The 21,907-nt window shown below is 34.8% G+C and overlaps 1 protein-coding gene across 1 annotated transcript in view; it reads right to left on the bottom strand.

Annotated features, from left to right (window-relative positions):
- CFAP47 (cilia and flagella associated protein 47) overlaps positions 1-21,907 on the bottom strand; it is a gene marked incomplete at its 5' end in the record, with an annotated part of 301,208 nt that overhangs the window by 253,887 nt on the left and 25,414 nt on the right. Inside the window, 5 exon segments of the mRNA XM_057537629.1 lie at positions 814-964; positions 8,908-9,020; positions 12,793-12,927; positions 19,356-19,472; positions 19,759-19,856. Of these exon segments, the coding sequence (XP_057393612.1) occupies positions 814-964; positions 8,908-9,020; positions 12,793-12,927; positions 19,356-19,472; positions 19,759-19,856 (614 nt within the window).

Here is a 21,907-nt window from a genome sequence, read left to right as displayed (position 1 = left end):
TGATGCAGCAATTCCACTCCTGGGTACATATCTGAAGAAAATGAAGACACTAATTTGAAAAGATACATGCACCCCAATGTTTATAGCAGCATTATTTACAATTACCAAGATATGGAAGCAACCTAAGTGTCCAGCATATATATATATATATATATATATATATATATATATATATATATGCAATGGAATATTACTCAGCCATAAAAAAGAATGAAATTTTGCCATCTGCAGCAACATGGATGGACTTGGAGGGCATTATGTTAAGTGAAATAAGTCAGACAGAGAAAGACAAATACTGTATGATATCACTTATAGGTGGAATCTAAAAAATATAACAAACTAGTGAAGATAACACAAAAAGAAACAGACTCACAGATACAGAGAACAAACTAATAGTTACTAGAGGTGGGGGGGAGTGGAAGGTACAAACTATTGGGTGTAAGATAGGCTCAAGGATGTATTGTGCAACACAGCAAATATAGCCAATATTTTGTAATAACTATAAATGGAAAGTAACCTTTAAAAATTGTATAAAACATTTAAAAAACAAAATTAAAAAAAATACAAGTCCTTTCAACTTCTATTATAAAATTGAGACTTATTTCCAAAGAAAGAGTATCAAAGTAAAAATATCAGAGATACAGAAGCCAAAAACTGTGCAAATGTAAGTAAGTACACATCTGTGTCTGTATACACACATGATCTCAAAGAACAAGAGCTGCCAGGAGATGAAACTTAGAAGAACAGCTGTGCTTGGGACACTCCATGGCCTGAGAAAAGCAGAAACATATAAAATAGGTAACATTTACTTACGATGGCTTTAAAATTGAGGGCTTCACCCTTGAGAGCAAAAGTCATCGTAGTACCTCCTGTTCCATTCTTAGGTTTTGAAATTAATAGCAGTGAAGCTTCAGCAGGATGGAGGAAGCGACTGGTAAATTTCAGAGTGACAGTAATTTGGTTTCTATTTAACAAAAGATAAAAACGAAAATATTGTAGTGAAAAAAGACAGCAAGCATCTATTCAGTGCATGTGCCTAGTAACCACACCCTGCAAAATACTCACTTCTACAATAAAATTAAAGATTGTTGCAGATCTTAGAAAGCCTACAATCTAGTTACTGCTGTCAGTCAAAACATCTTGATCCAGTATGTAAAACCTAAAGTTAACTTCCAAATGTATGTATAATCTACTCAATACTGGATTTTCTAAGAGCTAGCCACAGGAAATCATATATGTATTTTTGTGTGAATTTCATAGGACATTCTGTGCTACTGTTTAGGCACATTCTTAGTTATATCAATGACTTTTGATTACATGGAGGAAAAAATGAGAAAGACAAAGAATTCAAAAAATACTTAAAACTGTGGTTGAAAATAAAATTCGAACCTCAAATCAAAATAACGGTATATAAGTAGCATGACTTTTATTTGAAAGATAGACTTAATTAAAAGAAAGAATAAAGAAAACATGTCCATCTCATTTAATCTTCAACTTTCTAGTCTAAACCATAGTAAAATGGTTAAAGAATCGATGGATTCGGAAATTTTACTTCCCAGTTTCTAGGGGAATGAGTCAACCATGGCACCCCGGCAGCCCTGCATAACAACACAGGCCACACACATGCAAGGCTTAACTGCAGTGGATATAAGTCTTGGCAGAAAGCTCTCTGATCTCCCATAACATAAGAGCACGGAGCTTCAGGAAGCACTGCTACAAGAACATTTTTCACTTGCCTCCCTATCTTCCCTGAGAGGCTGTCACCAGACAGCTTCTCACTGCCTCCTAGATTCTGATGAGGTCTGAGGCTTGCTGCCTATCCTCCTACAGGGTAGAGTTACAGGCTAGAAACTGCTTAGTTGCAGCATGAAATGGACTGTCAGCAACAGGTGTCCTACCATGCATGATGCAGTCATCTGGTCCCTGTTGTTTTGGTGTTGCTCTGCATAAGGGACATGGAGATCTGGCCCCTTTGATAACTCTTGCTTTCACTGTTTATATAAGTAATGAGGTCTCTGAATAAAAAATGGGCTCAATGTTTCTTTTTTTTTTTTTTTTTTAAAGAACTCTGTCTATTTTTTTTTTTTTTAATTTTATAGCTACTTTATTTATTTATTTATTTTATTTTTGGCTGTGTTGGGTCTTCGGTTCGTGCGAGGGCTTTCTCTGGTTACGGCAAGTGGGGGCCACTCTTCATCGCGGTGCGGGGACCGCTCTTCATCGCGGTGCGCGGGCCTCTCACCATCGCAGCCCCCCCCCGTTGCGGGGCACAGGCTCCAGACGCGCAGGCTCAGTAGCTGTGGCTCACGGGCCCAGTTGCTCCGCGGCATGTGGGATCCTCCCAGACCAGGGCTTGAACCCGTGTCCCCTGCATTAGCAGGCAGATTCTCAACCACTGCGCCACCAGGGAAGCCCCTCAATGTTTCTTTAATGGCTGAGTCTTTCTGCCTTGCCTTGCTGCCACAGCTGTGGGTGGTAAACCGTGGGGACCTCTTACCTTTGCTTTTTCGCTGGCTTTTAGCACAGTTAGCATTATACATCATATCATGGTTATTCTTTGTACAAACTATCACCTATTACCTTCCCTTAGGATAGACACAGTTGGGAATGGAGATGGGAATAGAGTCTCTCGGCATTATACTTTGGCTTAACTTCCCCAGAACCTTTGAGGAATCTCTGTTAAATGCATGAGTTTAGGGAGCAGCATAGAGTAAAATGAATGGCGGACTTTCAAAATCAATTGAAATATTCTCAAAATTGTTTCTTAGGGAAAATTACAACTCACAACCAGCAGGAATGGGGATGATTTTATTCAGATATAATATCACTAATCTCCTCAACCTCTGCAAAAGGACACTTTCTTGGCTATTACAAAAAGCTCATGGGCTTAAATTTAATTGAAAACAAAGAATATTTGACCTTGAGATCTTTTTTTGGGTGTACAGGCTCAAACTCTGTGTTAGGATACCTGTGAGTGATTTAGGATTTTTCTAGATATTCTAAAATTCATTACTAAATAAAGCCATTCATTCAATTAATATTTATAATTTATAATGTTCCAGATGTTGTTTTAGGTTTTGGAGATATAGTAATTAGAAAAAAAATACACTATTCCTGATCTCCTGGATCTTTCATTTTATAGGATATAGCAGACGTTAATTATGTCATCATAAAATAAATGTGAAAATTACAAATTATGTATGTGCTATGAAGTGACAGAAGGGCACATAATGGAGAGTGTGATACAGTCTGAAGGATCAGAGGAAGTGATATGTTAGGTAGGATATGAAGGACGAGAATGAGTTAGGTAGAATTTGTAGGGGATGAAGGAAGGCATCCAAGGCCTCTAAAATGAGGAATTATGATGTGTTTGAAGAAATTACCAAAGGCCAGTGGTGCTGAAGCTTAGAGAGCAAGGGTGTTAGTGATGCAAGATGTAGCTAAAAGCCAGCCATGAAAGGCCACATGGGCCATGTTGAGATATTCAGTCTATATCCTAATGGTGATGAAAAGCTATTGGAATATTTTAAGCAGAAGAGTAACATGACCAAATTTACATCAAAAAAAATTATTGCCATTCTAATATAAAGAATGGATTGCAGAGAAGCCTTTTAAGAGTCTATTGTAGTAGCCCAGTTTAAAGATGACAGTACATTAAATTAGCATAGAAGACGTAGATAAGGGGAAAGATGTCAAATTTAAGATCTATTGGGTAAAATCAATAGGATGAGGTAATGGATGGGCTCTCCATGGAAGGTGATGAAAAATGGAGTTCAAGAATGACCATAAGCTAAATAACATGCACTTAGTAAATAAATTTATGAAACTATACTTAAGTTTTATGAAACATTTTAAAATAGAGCATCCTTTTTATGAAGCCAACAGCTGGTTTTAGGACCATCAAGATTTGAGCTTCTCCTGAGTATAGATATTCCTTTTATAAATTTTGTAGTCATATTTAAGCATGGACATGACCAGGATTCCTTCCTGAGCGTGTTAGAAATTTCAGAATCAAGTGGGTTGTCCTTTTCAGGTAAGTGTCTTATGTCTCCAGATGCGTATCATAATTACGGACTTTATCTTAATTTTCTTATCTTTTATTTTTTTTGTTCCAATTGCCTCCCCCTCATTTAAAAAAAAGTCTCCTTGATATTACACGTACCTCATAAACTACTTCAACATGGCTTTTGGAAGGGATGGAAAATAAATATATTACACATCAATGTCAGTGCCCAGATGGCTCAATGAGAATAATGAGGAAAAAAAGAAACAGAATGGTTTTCTAAAAGTATACTTTCATATTTATGACAGTCACTCTATGATTAGAGCTAAATTTAGTCATCAAGTTAGATGCAGAAATGTCTGTTTATATGCTGGTATAGCTGTTTAATCTTTTCTATATAAATGATATCTCAGGGAATTTAAATCCACAACTGGCAGAAAGAGCCATTATTAATCATGATTCAGACAGAATCTAAGACAGGATATGGTGCACATATATAATTATATAATATCTGATAATGATAAACCTACAGATTTTTTAAAGAAAATAAAATATTTTCTGAACCCTATGTGTAAAAACCAAAGTCTTTTAAATTATTTAGTCTAAAAAGATATTTTTATATCACTGAGACCAAGATAAACAAACATACCGACTGATCTCAAAGAAAATAAAAATAATACAGGTCATAGATGAGAACGTAAAAGTCAGAATATAAAAATCAGAGATGCTTATTAAGATATTATAACTCCAGTTTAAGAACAGGATGCTATGAAATAGAGATACTCAATGCAAAAGAAAGTATTCTTACAAATATATATAGGAGATCACCTATCTATTTATCTATCTATCTATCTATCTCCTAAAGGAAACAGTTGGAAAAGAAGGCTTGTTGATAAAGAGAGAAAAAAGCAATGAGCTGAAAAATATGAGTGATAAGATAGGATATACAGAGGATCCAATTAACAGGTAGTATCCAACAACTAAAGGTTGGAAAATGAGAACAATGAAAATGGAGGGGAGAGAATGATGAAAGAAATTATTTAAGAGAATCTTCCAGAGCTTATGAAAAACAAGTTCATAATTAAAGGACTCACTGTGCACCCAGACAGTGAATTTAAAAAGTCCCTCCTTGATGCATTCTGGAACAATATCACAACACAATGGAAGATCCTAAAAATGTCCAGAGGTGTGGGAAAACAGAATTATAGTAGACTTTCTCATCACAAATACTGAATACCATGAGGCAAGTGGAACAATTATCTCAAGAGTTATGAGGAAAAACCTTTTCATCTTGGAAAAATATACCAAGCAAAATATAAATCAAGTGTAAGGGTAGTCAAAAGACACGCTTAAAAATAAAAATTTTAGGAAATTTACCTCTCCCATACTTTTTATTAGAAGGTTTCATAAAGGAAGTTTTTTAGTAAATAAGTGAGTACACTAAGAAAGAGAAGGATATTAGTTTCTATCCAAAGAGAAATATAGAATGCCCAATACTAAGCTCTTCAGTAGGTCTGGAAAGCACTCAGTCCAAATAAGAATGAAAGGTACAGTGCTCTAGAATGTGGTATACTTGAAGGAAGGATTTTATGCACTTCTTTAGAATTTATTTTCTCAGCTTAAAAAAAGAATCAAAAGATGCTTTGTACACTGATTGCATAAGAAATATTTACAAAACACATTTTTACTCTTGGAACAGTAATGAACAGAGGATAAAACTAGTGATGTTTGGTGGGAGGGTGATCCATCTAGAGGAATAAGTAAGCAAGACCATCAAATATTATAGCTATATGTCAAGACATTATTTCTGAAGTTGGCATAATAAAAATACTGGCAAAGATATACAGATTATTTATATTTATGGAGGTAACCATTGGAAGAACTAAAACTAGACATAGTTGAAAGAGTTAAAAGTAGGCACTCAAGAAGTGGATCGCTGGAGATGGGAATATGAGGGGAGAAGGATTTCCTTTGCATGTTAAACTCTTCTGTATTTGAGGTGTTAAAGCAGATGCAAATTAAATTTTGATTAAAAAAAGATAAAGAAGTTGAAAACAAGAATATATGTACATGTACAATATGGTCAAAATATGAATACATATATTCATGATTACATGTATAAGTGTACATGGATATATGGTCAGTTAATGTTCACTTGGCATGTGTGAAAAACCTCAAGAAGCTAATATTCATAAATATGTCTATATTGACGCAGACCATTAAAGGTACAATGGTGAATAAAAAGAAAAAAGCACTGCTGAGAAATTAATGGGAATTACGTTCACCCAAGTGAAATATTCTCACAAACCAGCTCCTGAAGAAACAAAAATAATATAATTATATGTCATGGATCTTCAGGATTTCTTACAAAATAGTCAAAGTCACATTTCACTGAATGCCAAGGGCTTTGTATGAATATGATATACACAAACACACACACACACAGTATTGCAGGTGTTAGTTTAATAAGAGTACTAACTCTGGATTTACATTGGCTGGTTTTGAATCTCTATTTCACCATTTAATAGCAGGGAAAATTGGGCAAATGATTTAATGTCTCTGTGCCCAATGTCCTCTTTTGTAAAACGAGGATACTAGTATGCTTGCAAGAATGATTAAATATGAAAAGGTACATAAAAGTGTATGCTATATAGATTTCATACATAACAAATGTTTAACATATATTGTTTTAATATTTACATATATAATGCATTTACTTTGTAAACATCTAATTATGCATATGCTATAATAAACACATACTTGTTCATACAAAAAGACTGGAAAGAAATGAATAAATTAAATGTGTTTATCTGATGGAATTCTAGACAATTTTTGTTTTCCTCTTTATACTTTTCTGTTAAGTGCAAATTTTCAACAATGCAGGTATACAGGTTTTACATTTATAATAGAAACTATAAATTTAATTGTTAATTTAACCAACAAGAATAATGATCTTAAGCTAAGACATCAGAGGTTTAGTGTGGTTGTTAGGAAGAATTTCCACATCATGAGAACTTTGAAATACTGGAAGAGGCTATCAGGTTTATGAGTGAACAAAGGGTCGGGGGGGACTTTAATCCTTTTCACTTGAATCATCCTATTTGAAGGGCAGAGAAGAGATCATTTATCAAAGTCCTGAGGGAAGACAAATGGTACTGTGACAATGTCCAAATGAATCTGTATTACCAAAGTTGTGTTTTATAACAGACATATAAGAAATATAGCTTGGAAAACGAATGGGCTGTTTTTACAAAGAGTTTTATTCTGGGATTTGATTTATAATATAGATAGAGGTGAGTGGAGAATTGTTTTTCTCATATTTAATTCAATCTGGATATAGTCTCAACCATGAATATTCAGATTTTATAAATTATATACTCCTTTAGCATGGAGCAGCAACTGAAGAAAATGAACAGAGGCTAATGACACAAGTCAAATGTACTACTGCAACTGGGTTTCTTCGTATTTTAAATACAATTAAAGCTGGCTCCCATTTCCAATTATTTCTGTGCTTGATATATTAGAAGTAATAAAGACTACATGTGAAAAGTAATTCAGGTTAAGGTATAGTTCAAAAACCAAAAAGATAATTAGCAGTTATAGTCTGTTGCTTTGCACAAGGAAAAAATAATTGAATACAAAGACAATGACTAAAATTTAAGACTGGTTAAAGTCCATTACTGGTTATCAAATCTGTCAACTCCTGTGGTACTGACATAGCTATTCTCATATCATCGTTGTAATATGTAATAAGAGTATTTGTCATCATTAACACATTATATATGAAGTAGGCTTTGTTGATCTAGGAAGAATTATATATTATGCTCGTATTTAATTTCTCAAGACTATTCTCTGAGGGTTTCATTTGTTCCTTATTTTTGAGAATGGGCTAGTAATTGAAACATTAAACAAGTATCATGTGAACAGAATCAAATAAAAATGAGACTATATAGAATATCATCACAATTTGGGAGTGTACATGTATGTATACATCCATACATAAATATACAATGATTATGAAGCGATAGAGAAAAATGGAAACACTGGGGGTATCTTTGAGGTAAGATTTTTAGCCTTTACTTTTATTTTTCTTCATTCTTTCATAGTTTTTAAATTTTTACCATGAGCACGAAGTGCATTTATAATCAGAAACACTAAATATTATATATATATATATTTAGCACACATTGGTTCCAATTTCCTGGACTGGGACTGTAGTACATAAAGAACTTAGAGGCTATTCTCTACGGACCATATGCATGCAAAATAAACTAAAATTAAATGCATACATAAAAAGCAAATGCTTTATATTGTTAGAATTGTTTTAACAAAATTGGTGAGAAATCTCAGTAACATATGAATAACTTACCTATATCAGCAGTGGCGATCTTTTCATTACACATATATATCTGTTAAAAACAAATCCAGGGACTTCCCTGGTGGCGCAGTGGTTAGGAATCCACCTGCCAATGCAGGGGACACGGGTTCGAGCCCTGGTCTGGGAAGATTCCACATGCCGGGGAAAAACTAAGCCCATGTGCCACAACTACTGAGCCTGCGCTCTAGAGCCTGTGAGCCACAACTACTGAGCCCGGGAGCCACAACTACTGAAGCCCACATGCTAGAGCCCATGATCTGCAACAAGAGAAGCCACCACAATAAGAAGCCTGCACACCACAATGAAAAGAGTAGCCACCGCTCTCCGCAACTAGAGAAAGCTCTCGTGCAGCAATGAAGACCCAACTCAGCCAAAAATAAATAAATAAAATAAATAAATTTATTTTAAAAAACCCAAAAAACCAAAAAAAACAAATCCAGGTCACTCTTTTGTAATTATAACACACATTAAATCTCTAGGGTTGATATGTTCAATGAAGCAAAATTAAAAGAAAAAAAACACTTACTTTGGAGAAACTGTCACAACCTTCCCTTGGGAGAGGGAGAAGTCAGTGGCATCTCTTCTGATAACTGTAGCATTATACAATAAGTTTTTCAAGCTTGAATTTTTCAGTAGAATCTATGTTGAAGAAGAGTATAAATGAGATCATGAATTTTAAAAATATACAACTTGACATTTCTTATTTTTATCAAAGAGTTATATATTTTAATCATGAAAATACTTACTCCTAGTGTAGTAACTGGAAGAAAGCAGAATTTGTGTTCAAAGATTGTGTGTGTGTGTATTATTGTTTTTTTTCCAGAAGTGGGCAGGGAGAAGGAGCTATCAGTCAAGGAAATGACAGATGTAAGAACACCTGATCGTCGAAGATTTGAAATCCAAAGTTAGCAACTTGGATTTTAGTTGTACTGCAAAAGGAAATCTTTAAAGAATTTGAAACAGAGAACTTACATAATCCAATTTACAAAAAGGTTACTCTGGCTGCTCAGTGTAGAAAGCATTATAAGGAGTATAGGTTTAGTATCAGAGGTCCAGGCTGAAAACGATGGTGGCCTCATCTAGAAGTGGTAGTAGAGCTAAGGGTTGGCTGTCCCTTCCTTCCTGATGCCAAGATATGGAGAATATTCGAGAATGAGTTACTTCATTTTTAGAGAGCATTTCATGAAAAATGTGAGTATATAAGTGTTTATGCAGAATATAATGGGGATTAAAAAATATACACATTAGAACGACACAGAGTTATCATGGAAAGTACTGACCCAGAGGACGGAGAAGACCTGAGGGAAGTGAATGGTTGGCCAAATTAGAGTAAGGAAAAGGTGACAGCACTTAGGCAGTCCAGGAACTACAGTCATAGATAGAATATGGTAGACATCTGTTGAAAGATAAATTAAGTACTTTTATATTTCAATAAGAACTTTGGTAACCACCAAGGCAAGTATGTTGTTGCCGAAGAGTTTCTACCCTTTGTTTACCCTCAAATTTGGGGCTCTCGTGTTGCTTACCTGCTTACAGATCTCAGTAACAATCGAGGCAAGACTCCTCTAGTGTCTTATTTTTTATGTATGTATGTGTGCATTTCAAGTATTAATTAACAGATCTAGTGATTTTAAGTCACAGAGAGCTAATTTCCATTTTCTGGAAGGAAATGTTGAAAATAATAGTATTTGTACTATGAACTGTTACTGGTTTATAGTCCTGGAACTTCCATAACCAGCCCTGAAATCTGAAGAAAGCTACTCATTCTCATTATGTCATACACACACACACACACAAATAAATTTATAAATAAATAAATAAATAAATAAATGATGCAAAGGCATAGGGCCCATCTGTGGTCAGATTATTCCACCCAACTCCAGGATTTCATGTAGGGGTCATGTGAGTGGTAGATGGGGAGAAGGGAAAGCTGTTCAAGGAAAGAAAGCAAGTTTTGGAACCTCAATTCTCCTTTTGCAATGACAGCCATTCTTTAACTATTGTGCTCCTGTGTAAATTTTGTTTCAAAAAGGAAAAAAGAAAAGATAGTTCAATTGCTTTTAAAAGTATCTCAGAAAATCACTGCACTCTACATTTTTTCACTGATCATTATACTGTTTAATGGTCCCAGTATTCTATTTGTGACACATAGCTACAAAAATACTTTTTCAACTATAGTAGCCGTTTCTTGAGATTCTTCTTTATACTGGAAGGTTGAAAGGGTTGATAAGAATGACATTCTACTACTTAGGCACTGTCATTTACGGTGTTGATGCATACGGGCAAACTATGCCATAGATTCTCAGCAATTTCCAAATCAGTGATTTTCTTGAATGAAATACCAAAATCTAAGCATGTTGTAATTGATATTTTATTTTGCATTTCTATTTAATTTTTATTGTTTCCTTCAAAAGATGTTTATTATATTTGTGAAAAATAAAAGCTCTATGTAGAATCGCATCTATAAAGTATGAACATTATTCTTAGTAAAAAGTGTGGAAAGAAATCATGTTTCCATTTTAATATGCTTTAATCTGATTTTTAACATCACAAATAAAATTTATGTTTAAAAATTAGCTTGTGTTATTAACTTTTTCAAAATAATAATCAAATGGCATAAAGAAATTCAAACATGTGTACAGAATTAGAAAACTAGTAATAATACTTAAGTGAAATAAATCACTGCTTAAATCTAATTCAGACCTCTCCTATCTTCTGCAGGCTTAAGCAAAGCATTTCTAACTCTTCAGAAATTTGATTCTGAAGTCAAAAGTCCTCTTCATTGTAATTACAGCTCTAGGCCAGTGAGTACCCAAGGCCCTTAATTATCATTGCACGTAGTGAATTACCGTACAAAATACTGTTGAAAATGTTCTCTGAAGAGTTTTGTATCTCTTTTTCCAACAAAAAAGGGAAAGGAATAAAATTTTTAAAAAGGGATCATACCTCGGGCTTCCCTGGTGGCGCAGTGGTTGAGAGTCTGCCTGCCAACGCAGGGAACACGGGTTCGAGCCCTGGTCTGGGAAGATCCCACATGCCGCGGAGCAACTAGGCCCGTGCGCCACAACTACTGAGCATGCGCGTCTGGAGCCTGTGCTCCGCAACAAGAGAGGCCGCGATGGTGAGAGGCCCGCACACCGCGATGAAAAGTGGCCCCTGCTTGCCACAACTAGAGAAAGCCCTCGCACAGAAACGAAGACCCAACACAGCCAAAAATAAAATAAATAAATAAATTAAAAAATAAATAAAGGGATCATATCTCAATGTTTGCTAACAGAAAATCAGTAGAAGTGGCTTTCCTTTCCCTAAATTGAGCCCTTTACACTTCGAGACAAGGACCTGAGTTTTTCCTGATTTTTAACTGAATCCTTATTAACCATCACTCATACAGTCACAGAGCCTGCACAGTTATTTTCTCAAAAAGGTTACATCTACAAAACACCAGGATGTATCTTTTGAAGACCAAATATGGACATGTTTTGCATCAAAAGTATCAAATTACCACTCCCCCAGCTTAACATGAGGAGGAATACATAAAACAGCCTGAGGACAAGGAATAAAAATGATCTGACCAAAGAGGTAAATTAACTTCTGTACATAGTAAGATTCTAACAGCCCAGACTGTCCTGAGAAAGGAGAGAACTATAAATCTGGTTGAAGATTTTATGAAAACTAGTAGAAGGAACAGTCTTAAACAAATATAAGAAATAAAACTGTATGCTCAACATATTTCACAAGTATTCATATGAAACATATTGTTTGAAAACCAAAGTGATGCTGATGATCCCTGACAAGATATTTCTCAATCAAAGAAAACACTTGCAAAACATGGACATATTTATATAGTTTTGTCATGGTCACAGGACTGAAAATTTCATTTTTAATTTTTCCTGCATATTAAAAAATTCATTGTTACACATTTAGCAGCTCCAGCATATATAAAATCCTTTAGTGGGATTAATGGTGGCCCTGGTCAGGAGTGCTTTCATTATTACTTCCCTTTCCATATCCTCATTTGAACAAAATCCATCTAGATGTGTAAAGTTCCCTAAAGGAAAGCCAAGCATACTCCGATCACAAGTTTCTACTTACAGCGTCAGTCTTCTTGTATATGAAATGGATCTCAAGTTTCCTGAATGGTTTTCCCTTCAAAGTGCTTAACTTTCATTTTCCATCTCCCCACCCCATTCCTCAAATGAATGAAAGAGTCATTATTTCATTGCAGGTAATGATTGCTATTAAGGAAAAATTCTCCCTTTCGCTCTGCTATACCTTTAGTTTAGAAGGAAACACATTTAAGGCTTATTTTATCATACTGATACTTTTGTTAATTTTGGGTTGAGAAAGAAATACCTAAAACCCACTTAAATATTTAACTCCACGTATGTTTTGGCCCCAAAGATATCCTTACCTCTCTCAACACAGTGTCATGTAGAGTACAATGAAAGGGCACCACCTTCTTGGGGAGATATGCAGGAAGTCTTTCATACATGCAGACACAAAACATAAGCATCGGGATTGGATTGGGATCACAGATGTCAGTAGCCTAGTTTCAAAGAAGAGAATTATAAATTACAGGAAATACAGATAAAATATATAAAAAGAGCTAAAGCACAGTACATCAATTGTTGAATTACTTAAAACATCTTAAAATGTTATTGACAATGACACTGAAATGTTGCTACGAGCAAACAAAATATTGCTGTGAATCAGAACAGCTTCACCTATGTGTTAAAAGATAAATTAGATGTATTCTAAATATAACAATGACCTCACAGCCTCAAAGATGTCATAAAAGCTAGTCAGAAGTCAGAAAAAATACTGTGCACTAGAAATACTAATGTGATTAAGATACCATCCCTGACTTAAAGTATATAATACAGTAAAAGGTAATAGTAGACAAACTACTAAGGTAAAAGATAGCAAGAGGTTTTCAAGCAAAAGCCCAAAGGAGGAGGTAGCAGATGGGATGGCCTTGAAGAATGCTTGGATTTTAAATAAGCTGGTGTTTGGAGTGAGAGAAAGGTATATTCTATCAGAAAGGTAAAGAACTCTAGGACAAGGATATAGGAAGTATAGTGTTCATTCAGGAAAGAAAAAGTACAATCCGAATCACGCATAATTAGATCAGAAGGGGCCAGTTGTGGAAGAAAAGACTAAGGATTGCCACGGCTACACAGAGGAGGGTGTGGATGCCAGGGTGAGGGACTTGATTTCAGAGCAAGGAATAACACAAGAGCAACAATTCGGGCAGATCAGGTAGGGGCAGGGGGAGGTGGCTGGGGAAGTACTTTGCCTAGAACAAATCACAGTGAGGCAGAAAATGTAATTATACTGATAAACAAGATAAATTAGTGCTGGTTGTTGGAAGAGATTTGAGAGAAAATCCAGAATTAGAGAGGAATAACAGCAGGACAATCAACATAGCCAGAATGTGCATTAAACCCAAAATGTAGAGTCAGGAGCAGGAGGAGGAAGGATTCTTTCTCTCAGTTTATGTAGTGCCTATGATCTCCTAGAAAAAGGCGGAAGTAGCGGGGAAGAATTATTCATAGCAATGAAGTATTGGGATTGGTCTGAGGCAAAGACTCAAAGACATATAAACACCACTGATAAACAAGCAGCTCTGTCATTGTTAGTCAACAGGGAGCTCCTAACATTTCCCCACACATTCACACATTCACATTAGCAACTGAAAATGATCTGGGCCTGGCTTGGAAACACAAATAGTGCCAGAGCTAAGGATATCTAAAGTGTTATGTGGAACTAAAGCACTTGATTCTGAAATCTGCCAGCAGTTAGCACAGAATCATGACAGCCCCTTTGATCATCTGTTAGCCCACATTCCCGAATACATTCTTTTCCTTCTTTGAAAGAACACAAAGGTTTATTCTTTCTTGTTCTGTCAGTAAGCAGTAAGGCTAACCAATAAAGGTGCCTGGGGAGGAGATTATTAGGGGGAAAAGGGGGAGCCTTGGCAAGGTAGAAAACTGTTAGTGAGTATGATGTGAGGAAAACGGAGAAATATATCAGGATCTCAAAGTTTCTCATCAGTATTCTGTCATCTCACATTTCTTCACTAAAGACAATGTTAGTCAACATATATAGGAAAATTATTCAACATAAGGACAAACTGAAAAATGGAATACAGAGTTTAATTCCCACGAAATGAAGAATATGGGCCAGCCTCTGGGCGTGATCCAAAGAGAGCTATCTACAGTGATGGGAAATGTGTTCATTGGGGAAAGGGTAGAACTAGTGGCAGGATACTCTGGTTCCCAAGTCTGAGGCCAGTAAAAGTCTTCTGAACAGTTATAGTGACTACAGCATAAAATATATAGGCAGCAATACAAAATTATTCCAAAAACTCACCTTTGAAAAATATGTAATAGGATGAAGAGGTAGTATTTTGGAAATGAAAAAAAATGTTTATCTTAATTGAAAAATATATTTGATGATCAGGGTATTAGAGTGAAAAACCACAGAAAAGCACAGTCTTACCTTTATGATAAATTTCAATGAAAATAACCTAAAGAAATTGCATTTTAGTCAATCCTAGGCTTAAAAAGCCAAATATCAAAATAAGTTATGCTTGTTTAAAACAAGATTTTCATGTGAGATATATTTCAAAGATAATCATCACTTTCTCTACACAGTTCTAACCTAGAAGAACTTCACTTGTATTGATCCATTTTTCCCCTGATGATATTTTCAAACTGGACTAACAAAAGACAGGGAATTTTTTAAAAAATGCCATAATAGAGGAAAACGGTGGAGTAAAAATCTAGTAAACTAAAATCAAGTCCTGCTACCACAAAGTGCCATAATCTTTACTAAATCAATTGGTTTCTCTAGGTCTCAATGTCCTCATCTGGGTTTAATTTGCTATGACTTCAAGATATCCCAGCTTTCAAACTAGATACCAGTCAAAACTAGTAGTACCCAATGACATACCATAATCCTACAGAGAACACTACTGGTTGCCTTGCCAACAGCAATTTTCTCCTTTCTTCTTTACTAAGACTCCCAATTTTTGTGGCTGTTCCACTACCTTTCTCAAACACTGGTTTAACTACAAACATGGGATGCAATTATGGTCAATGATATACGATGGGAAGTATGCTGTGGGACCATTGGGAAAGTTTACTTTATGGAAAATGAGAAGCACAAGAAGAGGTCCTATTCAACCAGACCAAGAACAGCTGTATAATGGCGTTATGTAAGATTTTCAGTAGGAACTTTGTGGTTATTAGCGCACATGCTTAAAACAAAGCCAGCAGGCTGAGAAGGGCTGAGCAAAAATGAATCAGTGATAACTTTGTTGAGGAAATGAATAACTATCCCTACAATCTTCTACTGCCTGAATTCATCTTACATAAAACATTGATTTTCTTTAGTTTTAAAACACTTTTATTCATGAATTCTGTTATTAAGGCTGAAAGCATCCAAGTTGATATAAAGTAACAACATTTTTAAGAGAAAAGTTAGATTATCTATTCACCCTTAGCTTCCATCACTACTCAGTGAATTATGTGTAGGAGAATCTCTCTCTCTCTCTACATGAGGGAATAAAAATACATTCTATGCTGAGTCCAAATAATTTGCACAATATCTTTGCTTTAAAAGGGAGGATATGTAATAATTGTTACATTCCAGCTGGCAGGATTCCACCAACAGGGCATAACACTGGCACAGAAACTTATCCAACTGATTCAATAGTTGCAAAGAAGGACATGATGAATAAGGAACTTAAACATTTATAAATAAGTCCAGCGGTGAATTTCACAAGATTCAAACGTGGACCAGTGCTAAGCATCAGCATTAATTCACTATGGTTAAGTTAATTTAAGAGTGATATTTTTAAAACTCTGACATTTAATGCAGTGGGTAAATTCAGGCTGATAAAAAGGTAGGGAATTGGAACTGGCTCGTTAAAGCTTGGTAATTATCAGCTAAGTTAATTGTCAATTTTTCCATTCATCAAATCTTAGACTCTTCTCTACATTTTTTATGTAGTAGATACTCAAATTTTAAAATCTTTTTTTTTTTTGGCTACACAATAAAATAAACATTTTGAGTTAATTTATCTGAGGAAGTCAAAAAGCAAAGGAGAGAATCACAATGTATGATGAATTATATTTTCTAAACAAAGATATTTTAAGTTTCTTGTAAACCCTTACCAAATTCTCAAAGGTTACCTTAAACATCAAATGTCCTATGCAACTCTTCCTGGTTCCTTTTTCAGAATGATTTCTCTCCCCCTTTGATTCCCAAAGCATACTGTTTCTATGTCTTCTTGGCATGCACTGGCTGCTTTGTACCAGACATATGTGCAACTCTTAGTCAGTAACATATTTGAAGGCATGAGTATGGTTTCACCATATCCGTATCCTTTGCAGGGTCTATCCAGCATATTTCATGGAGGATATTCAACCTGTCAAATTGACGGGAACTATAATATTTTTTTCTTCCACACTAAAGTATTTAATTAGTTATCTTTAAAACTCTTATAAAAGAACTCTTTGGCCAAAACCCTTAATTACAGTATCTCTTTATAGCTCTACCAATATAAAAGATAAATGTCAGACCTGGTACAAACTGACTTTAACATATAAGTGACTTTAATACAAGGAAAAAGCAAGCCGTTATGAAACATCATTTCTCCAGCAGGTGTAAGGAAGCACTTTGTACCAAGCCACAAGTGGGCACTGGCATCATCAATCTTTCTGAATCACAGAACGGAAAACTCAGAGTTTGTTGTAATGGTCCTCTTGTGTCCTTTTGTGTCTGGTCACCAGGTCTCACAAACCTCACAATATCTCCCGTATCAGTTTATTATTTTAAGTCCCCATTAAAATGATATGAGTAGAGAAACTACTTTTCTCCTTGACCAACTGCAATGGCATTTTTATTGTACTGTGTTCCCTGCTTCCAGTGCCTTTCGTCTAGGTCCATCCTCACCACTGCTGTAAGAGTAAACACCTTTATTCCCACAATACCCACATAGTAAACTCCTGACTTTTTATGCTGATACCCAAGATTCCAGTATATGCCCTATGTCTATTTTTCCAATCCCAAACTCAAACTAAGGCAAACTATTCACACAATTTCCTTAATGTATGTCATTTATCCACATTCTACATTCTGCTTATGCCTGAATAAACACCCTCTCTTACCACTACCAATCCAAATCCAACCCACCATTCAAGACCCCAAGTAAGTCCTGCCTTCTCCACAAAGTCTTTGGTGGATCAATCTAGATCACACTGATCTCTTCTTTTATCTGAATTCTACGCTTTGTTCTTTTCCTACATTGACAATTAAATCAGTAGAACATTATTTATCATTTAATTTGCATATATCTTGATAATTCAATGAGTTTGCATATTCTTTGAAGTCAGGAATAATTTATTATACTACTTCATTACTCTAAAGTAACAAACTAAAGTCTCAGAAAATGGTAAGCATATAATATGTTTTTGATTGTTGCTATAGAGGACGATGTGAAAGGCCAGATGGAATTATAACTTGGAGGTCTAAACATAATAAAACTCTGTATTGACATTGTGACCTCTACATCAATATTTATTTTAAAACTAAGGTGAAAATTCTTTTTTGCTACCAAATAGGAAAACAATAATAGAACATCTATATTCAAACAATCTGCTCCTTTAATTCATTCTTAGAGCTCAGATAATATTAATAAAGCACTTAAACTTCATTGCTGGGGTTTAAGAAAACTGGACCTATCGCTAGAACTGCGTGCTTATTGCACAGATGTACATAATTACACACATTTAAAAACAGCCAGTAGATTTCTATGAAGTCATACTTCAATTTCCACATTTTAGCAATATCCCATGAAAAGACTGTTTCAATTTAGATTTAAAATATATGAACAAAGGAATATTATAAAGGAGTCAATCAACATTTTTCCAAAGAAGACATAAAAATGGCCAACAGGTACATAAAAGGATGTTTAACATCACTAACCATTAGGGAAATGTAAATCAAAATCACAAGGAGAGATCATCTTATACCGGTTAGAATGGCTATTATCGAAAAGATAAGAGATGACAAGAGCTGGTGAGAATGTGGAGAAAAGGGAACACATGCACACTCTTGGTAGGAATGTGAATTGGTGCAGCCACTATGGAAAACAGTATTGTGGTTCCTCAAAAAATTAAAAATAGAACTACTACATCGTCCAGCAATTCCACTTCTGGGTATATATCCAAAGGAAATAAAATCAGTTACATCACAGATATCTGCACTTCCGTGTTCAAATGCAGCATTATTCACAAAAGCCAAAATACAGGAACAACATAAGTGTCTCTTGACAGATGAATGGATAAAGAAAATGTGGTATATACTTACAATGGAATATTATTTAATCATAAAAAAGAAGGAAATCCTGCCATTTGTGACAATATGGATGAACCTGGAGGACATTATAGTAAGTGAAATAAGCCAGACACAGAAAGACAAGTGCTGTATGATTTCAATTATATGTGGAATCTAAAAAAGTCAAACTCAAAGAACCAGAGAGTTAAATGGTAGTAGCCAGGGGATGGAGATAGGGGAAATGGGGAGATGTTGGTCAAAGGGTACAAATCTTCAATTATAAGATGACTGAGTTCTGGGGAAGTAATGTAAAGTATGGTCATTATAGTTAATAATATACTGGACTGTACACTTGAAATTTGCTAAGAGAGTAGATCCTAAGTATTCTCACCACAAAAAACAAAGTAACTATGTGAGGTGATGGATGCTGACGTGTTAATTAACTTGATCATGGTAATCATTTCACATTGTATATGTATGTTAAATCATCACATTGTACACACAAAAAATCACATTGTACAAGCTAAATATACACAATTTTTATTTGCCAGCCGTAACTTAAAAAGCTGGAAAAAGTAAGAGAAGAAATTCATAAAATATTTATAGAATGTGTGATTTTAAGGCACCCACCTGTATGTCCATGTCAAAGCCAATTTCATGAAGAACATTCACAATAATCAGGCAATTGTGCAGATACTGTTCAGAACTTTTCGGTTGTGTGTACATATTTACAAAATGAGACTCAATCTGGAAAAGACAACAATCAAATCTTTTAGTAACGGAATAAAAATTACTGCTTTTTAACTGTTCTCTGTAGTTCAGCAAAGAATCATTTAAATACTAACATTTGTCAGTAGGAGATTATTATAATCAAAATAAAAGAATAAATAAAAAGGGAATGCTAGCCATTCAGATGTAGGTATGACTTAAAATTAAAACTTCAAAAGAATCAGTTTGCAGAAAGTATTTCAAATTTTAATTGCTAAGTTCCTTCAAATAAGAGAAGACCACTCTGCATAAAAAGGACTCTTACCAAAAATGGGCAATAGGCTCCTAACAGAATTGCAAAAACAAGGCCATTTAAAAGGTCTCTGTCAAAATTTACTATCCATCTCTCAGAGGGAATAACATCTGCCCCCAAAAAAGAGAGAGAGAGTAAATATCATAATAGTTTTACTTTTCTAACAATATCTCTTATGGAAATTTGAGCAATAGTCAAAGAGGAATTTGCCTTAGCTTGGAAAAGAAAAAACATATTATTTTGGAAATTAAAAGATAAATAAATAAACCTCAGAAGCTTAGTAACATGAAATATATCTGTAAGGTATTACAGGCAACTGCAAGCTGTCTCCTTTATTTCTATTGGAACCACTTTGAAGAATATACGACCATGCAGTAATAGAAAAAAAATCTGATATTTCAAAATTACTCATTCTGTTGAGTACCGTGAAGTTCAAATGTTTGATCAATGATCATCAACATGGGTAAGGAGGCTCGGAAGGCATGAGGTTTCCTGTAACTCTAAAGTTTTAGTGTGCCAGTTTCACTATTTGCTGCAGAAAATCCTCCACATGTAGGGTAAGTATGTGAAAGGGGTTGGAGATTTATGGCTTAAAGAAACCAGAAATGACCTATAAAAGATAATACAAGATGGAGGAATAATAAAAGAAGTTTTCAAAAAAAAAGACGTTTTCAGTTACAGAGATGACTACACTATGCTGAGACTAGGAAAAAAAAGTGAAAGTATCTGGATATTTAGTGAAAAACAAAACAAAAACAAACCTGTCCTATATTTGGGAGGAAGGAAAGATGATTTAAACATCAGAAATTATTGCTGTGATGAATGTGACATTTCCTTTTTTAAAATGTTTCCAAAAGGGCCTAGATTCTTAATGGTTTGAGATAATTTCTTGTCTGAAAAGAGGGGGAAAAATTGGTGATCTTCATAAACCCCCTCAAATCCCTTGATTCTCATTTTCCGTGAAGAAGAAACCATGATGGGATATGTTCATGACATGTATATGACTTCACAAAGTAGGATTGTTTTACGCCTGGAACTGGAAGACTTAATTTTCTCTGGAACCACAGATGTCCCGGATATTTCACAGAAACAGTGCCCAGTACTTTTTCATCTGAGACGCTGCAACATTGAACATTTCTAGAGGATTTCTATAGTATATTATTGCAAAATTAGTCTAGCAAACAAAGATCACTAGGAATTTTCAACTAACACATAGCAAACAACATTCTGCACTATATTTTTGAAAGTATTTTTTTTCCTGGCAGAAATCTATAAATAATTGTATGTCTGATATAAGATGTGATACAACCAAAGTAATTATTGTAAAATGTACATTTCTAGTTGTCTGAATAATTATAGTCTAAATGTACTTCTTGATGTATATTTGCCACTCATAGCTTTTAATAAAAAGGGTCTCAATTTGTAGCCAAAATTCATTTTTCTATGAACTAGAAACAACAATTCTAACTTAAATCTGAAAAAGGCAATTTACTAGCCTTTTAAGTTTATAGTGAAACAGTCAGTTGGCAGTGGATATAGACTGTGACCTCTAAGTATCTCATCCTTATCTTGTACCGACATCAGACAAGGGACAGAAATTCCCCTGAAAGAATTTAACATCTTACTGAGGAAAGATAACCACCACAAGAGGAAAACTAATGAAATATTTCCTAACTAGAAGTTAATGAATAGATAACAATATAGCAAAACCTAAGTGTTATACTGTCACTTCCAATTCCACCAACTGCAATCCAGCATCACAGGGTTCATTATGACCTTCCCCCTTTGCCTATTTCTAACTTGTTTCTTTCAACAGTGAAAAACATGGCTCTCACTATCGAAAATAGATTTACTTATTTGTTGAGCCACAGTATACATATAAAGTACTTTCAGAATTGCAAACCCATCCCCCTGTAAGAAACTAGAGTAACTTGTATATGTACAGTTCTATTTGTCTTTAGTTCTACATTATGCAGTCATGGTACTATATTCAAGAGAGAATTAAGTCAGCTCCTTTCTCCTCCATTACATTCAGTGAGGTTGTCAAACATCTGTAACGCAGTTAGATTCATTTGTCACAGTCTGCATTCCATCCTGGATTACTACATCTATGTCTTGGTTGATTAAAAAATATATATACACTAACATTCACTCTTTCTGG

This window comes from Balaenoptera acutorostrata, chromosome X, assembly GCF_949987535.1.
Source record: "Balaenoptera acutorostrata chromosome X, mBalAcu1.1, whole genome shotgun sequence".
NCBI classification, from domain to species: Eukaryota; Metazoa; Chordata; class Mammalia; order Artiodactyla; family Balaenopteridae; genus Balaenoptera; species Balaenoptera acutorostrata.
This window is presented reverse-complemented; position numbering and strand designations above follow the sequence as displayed.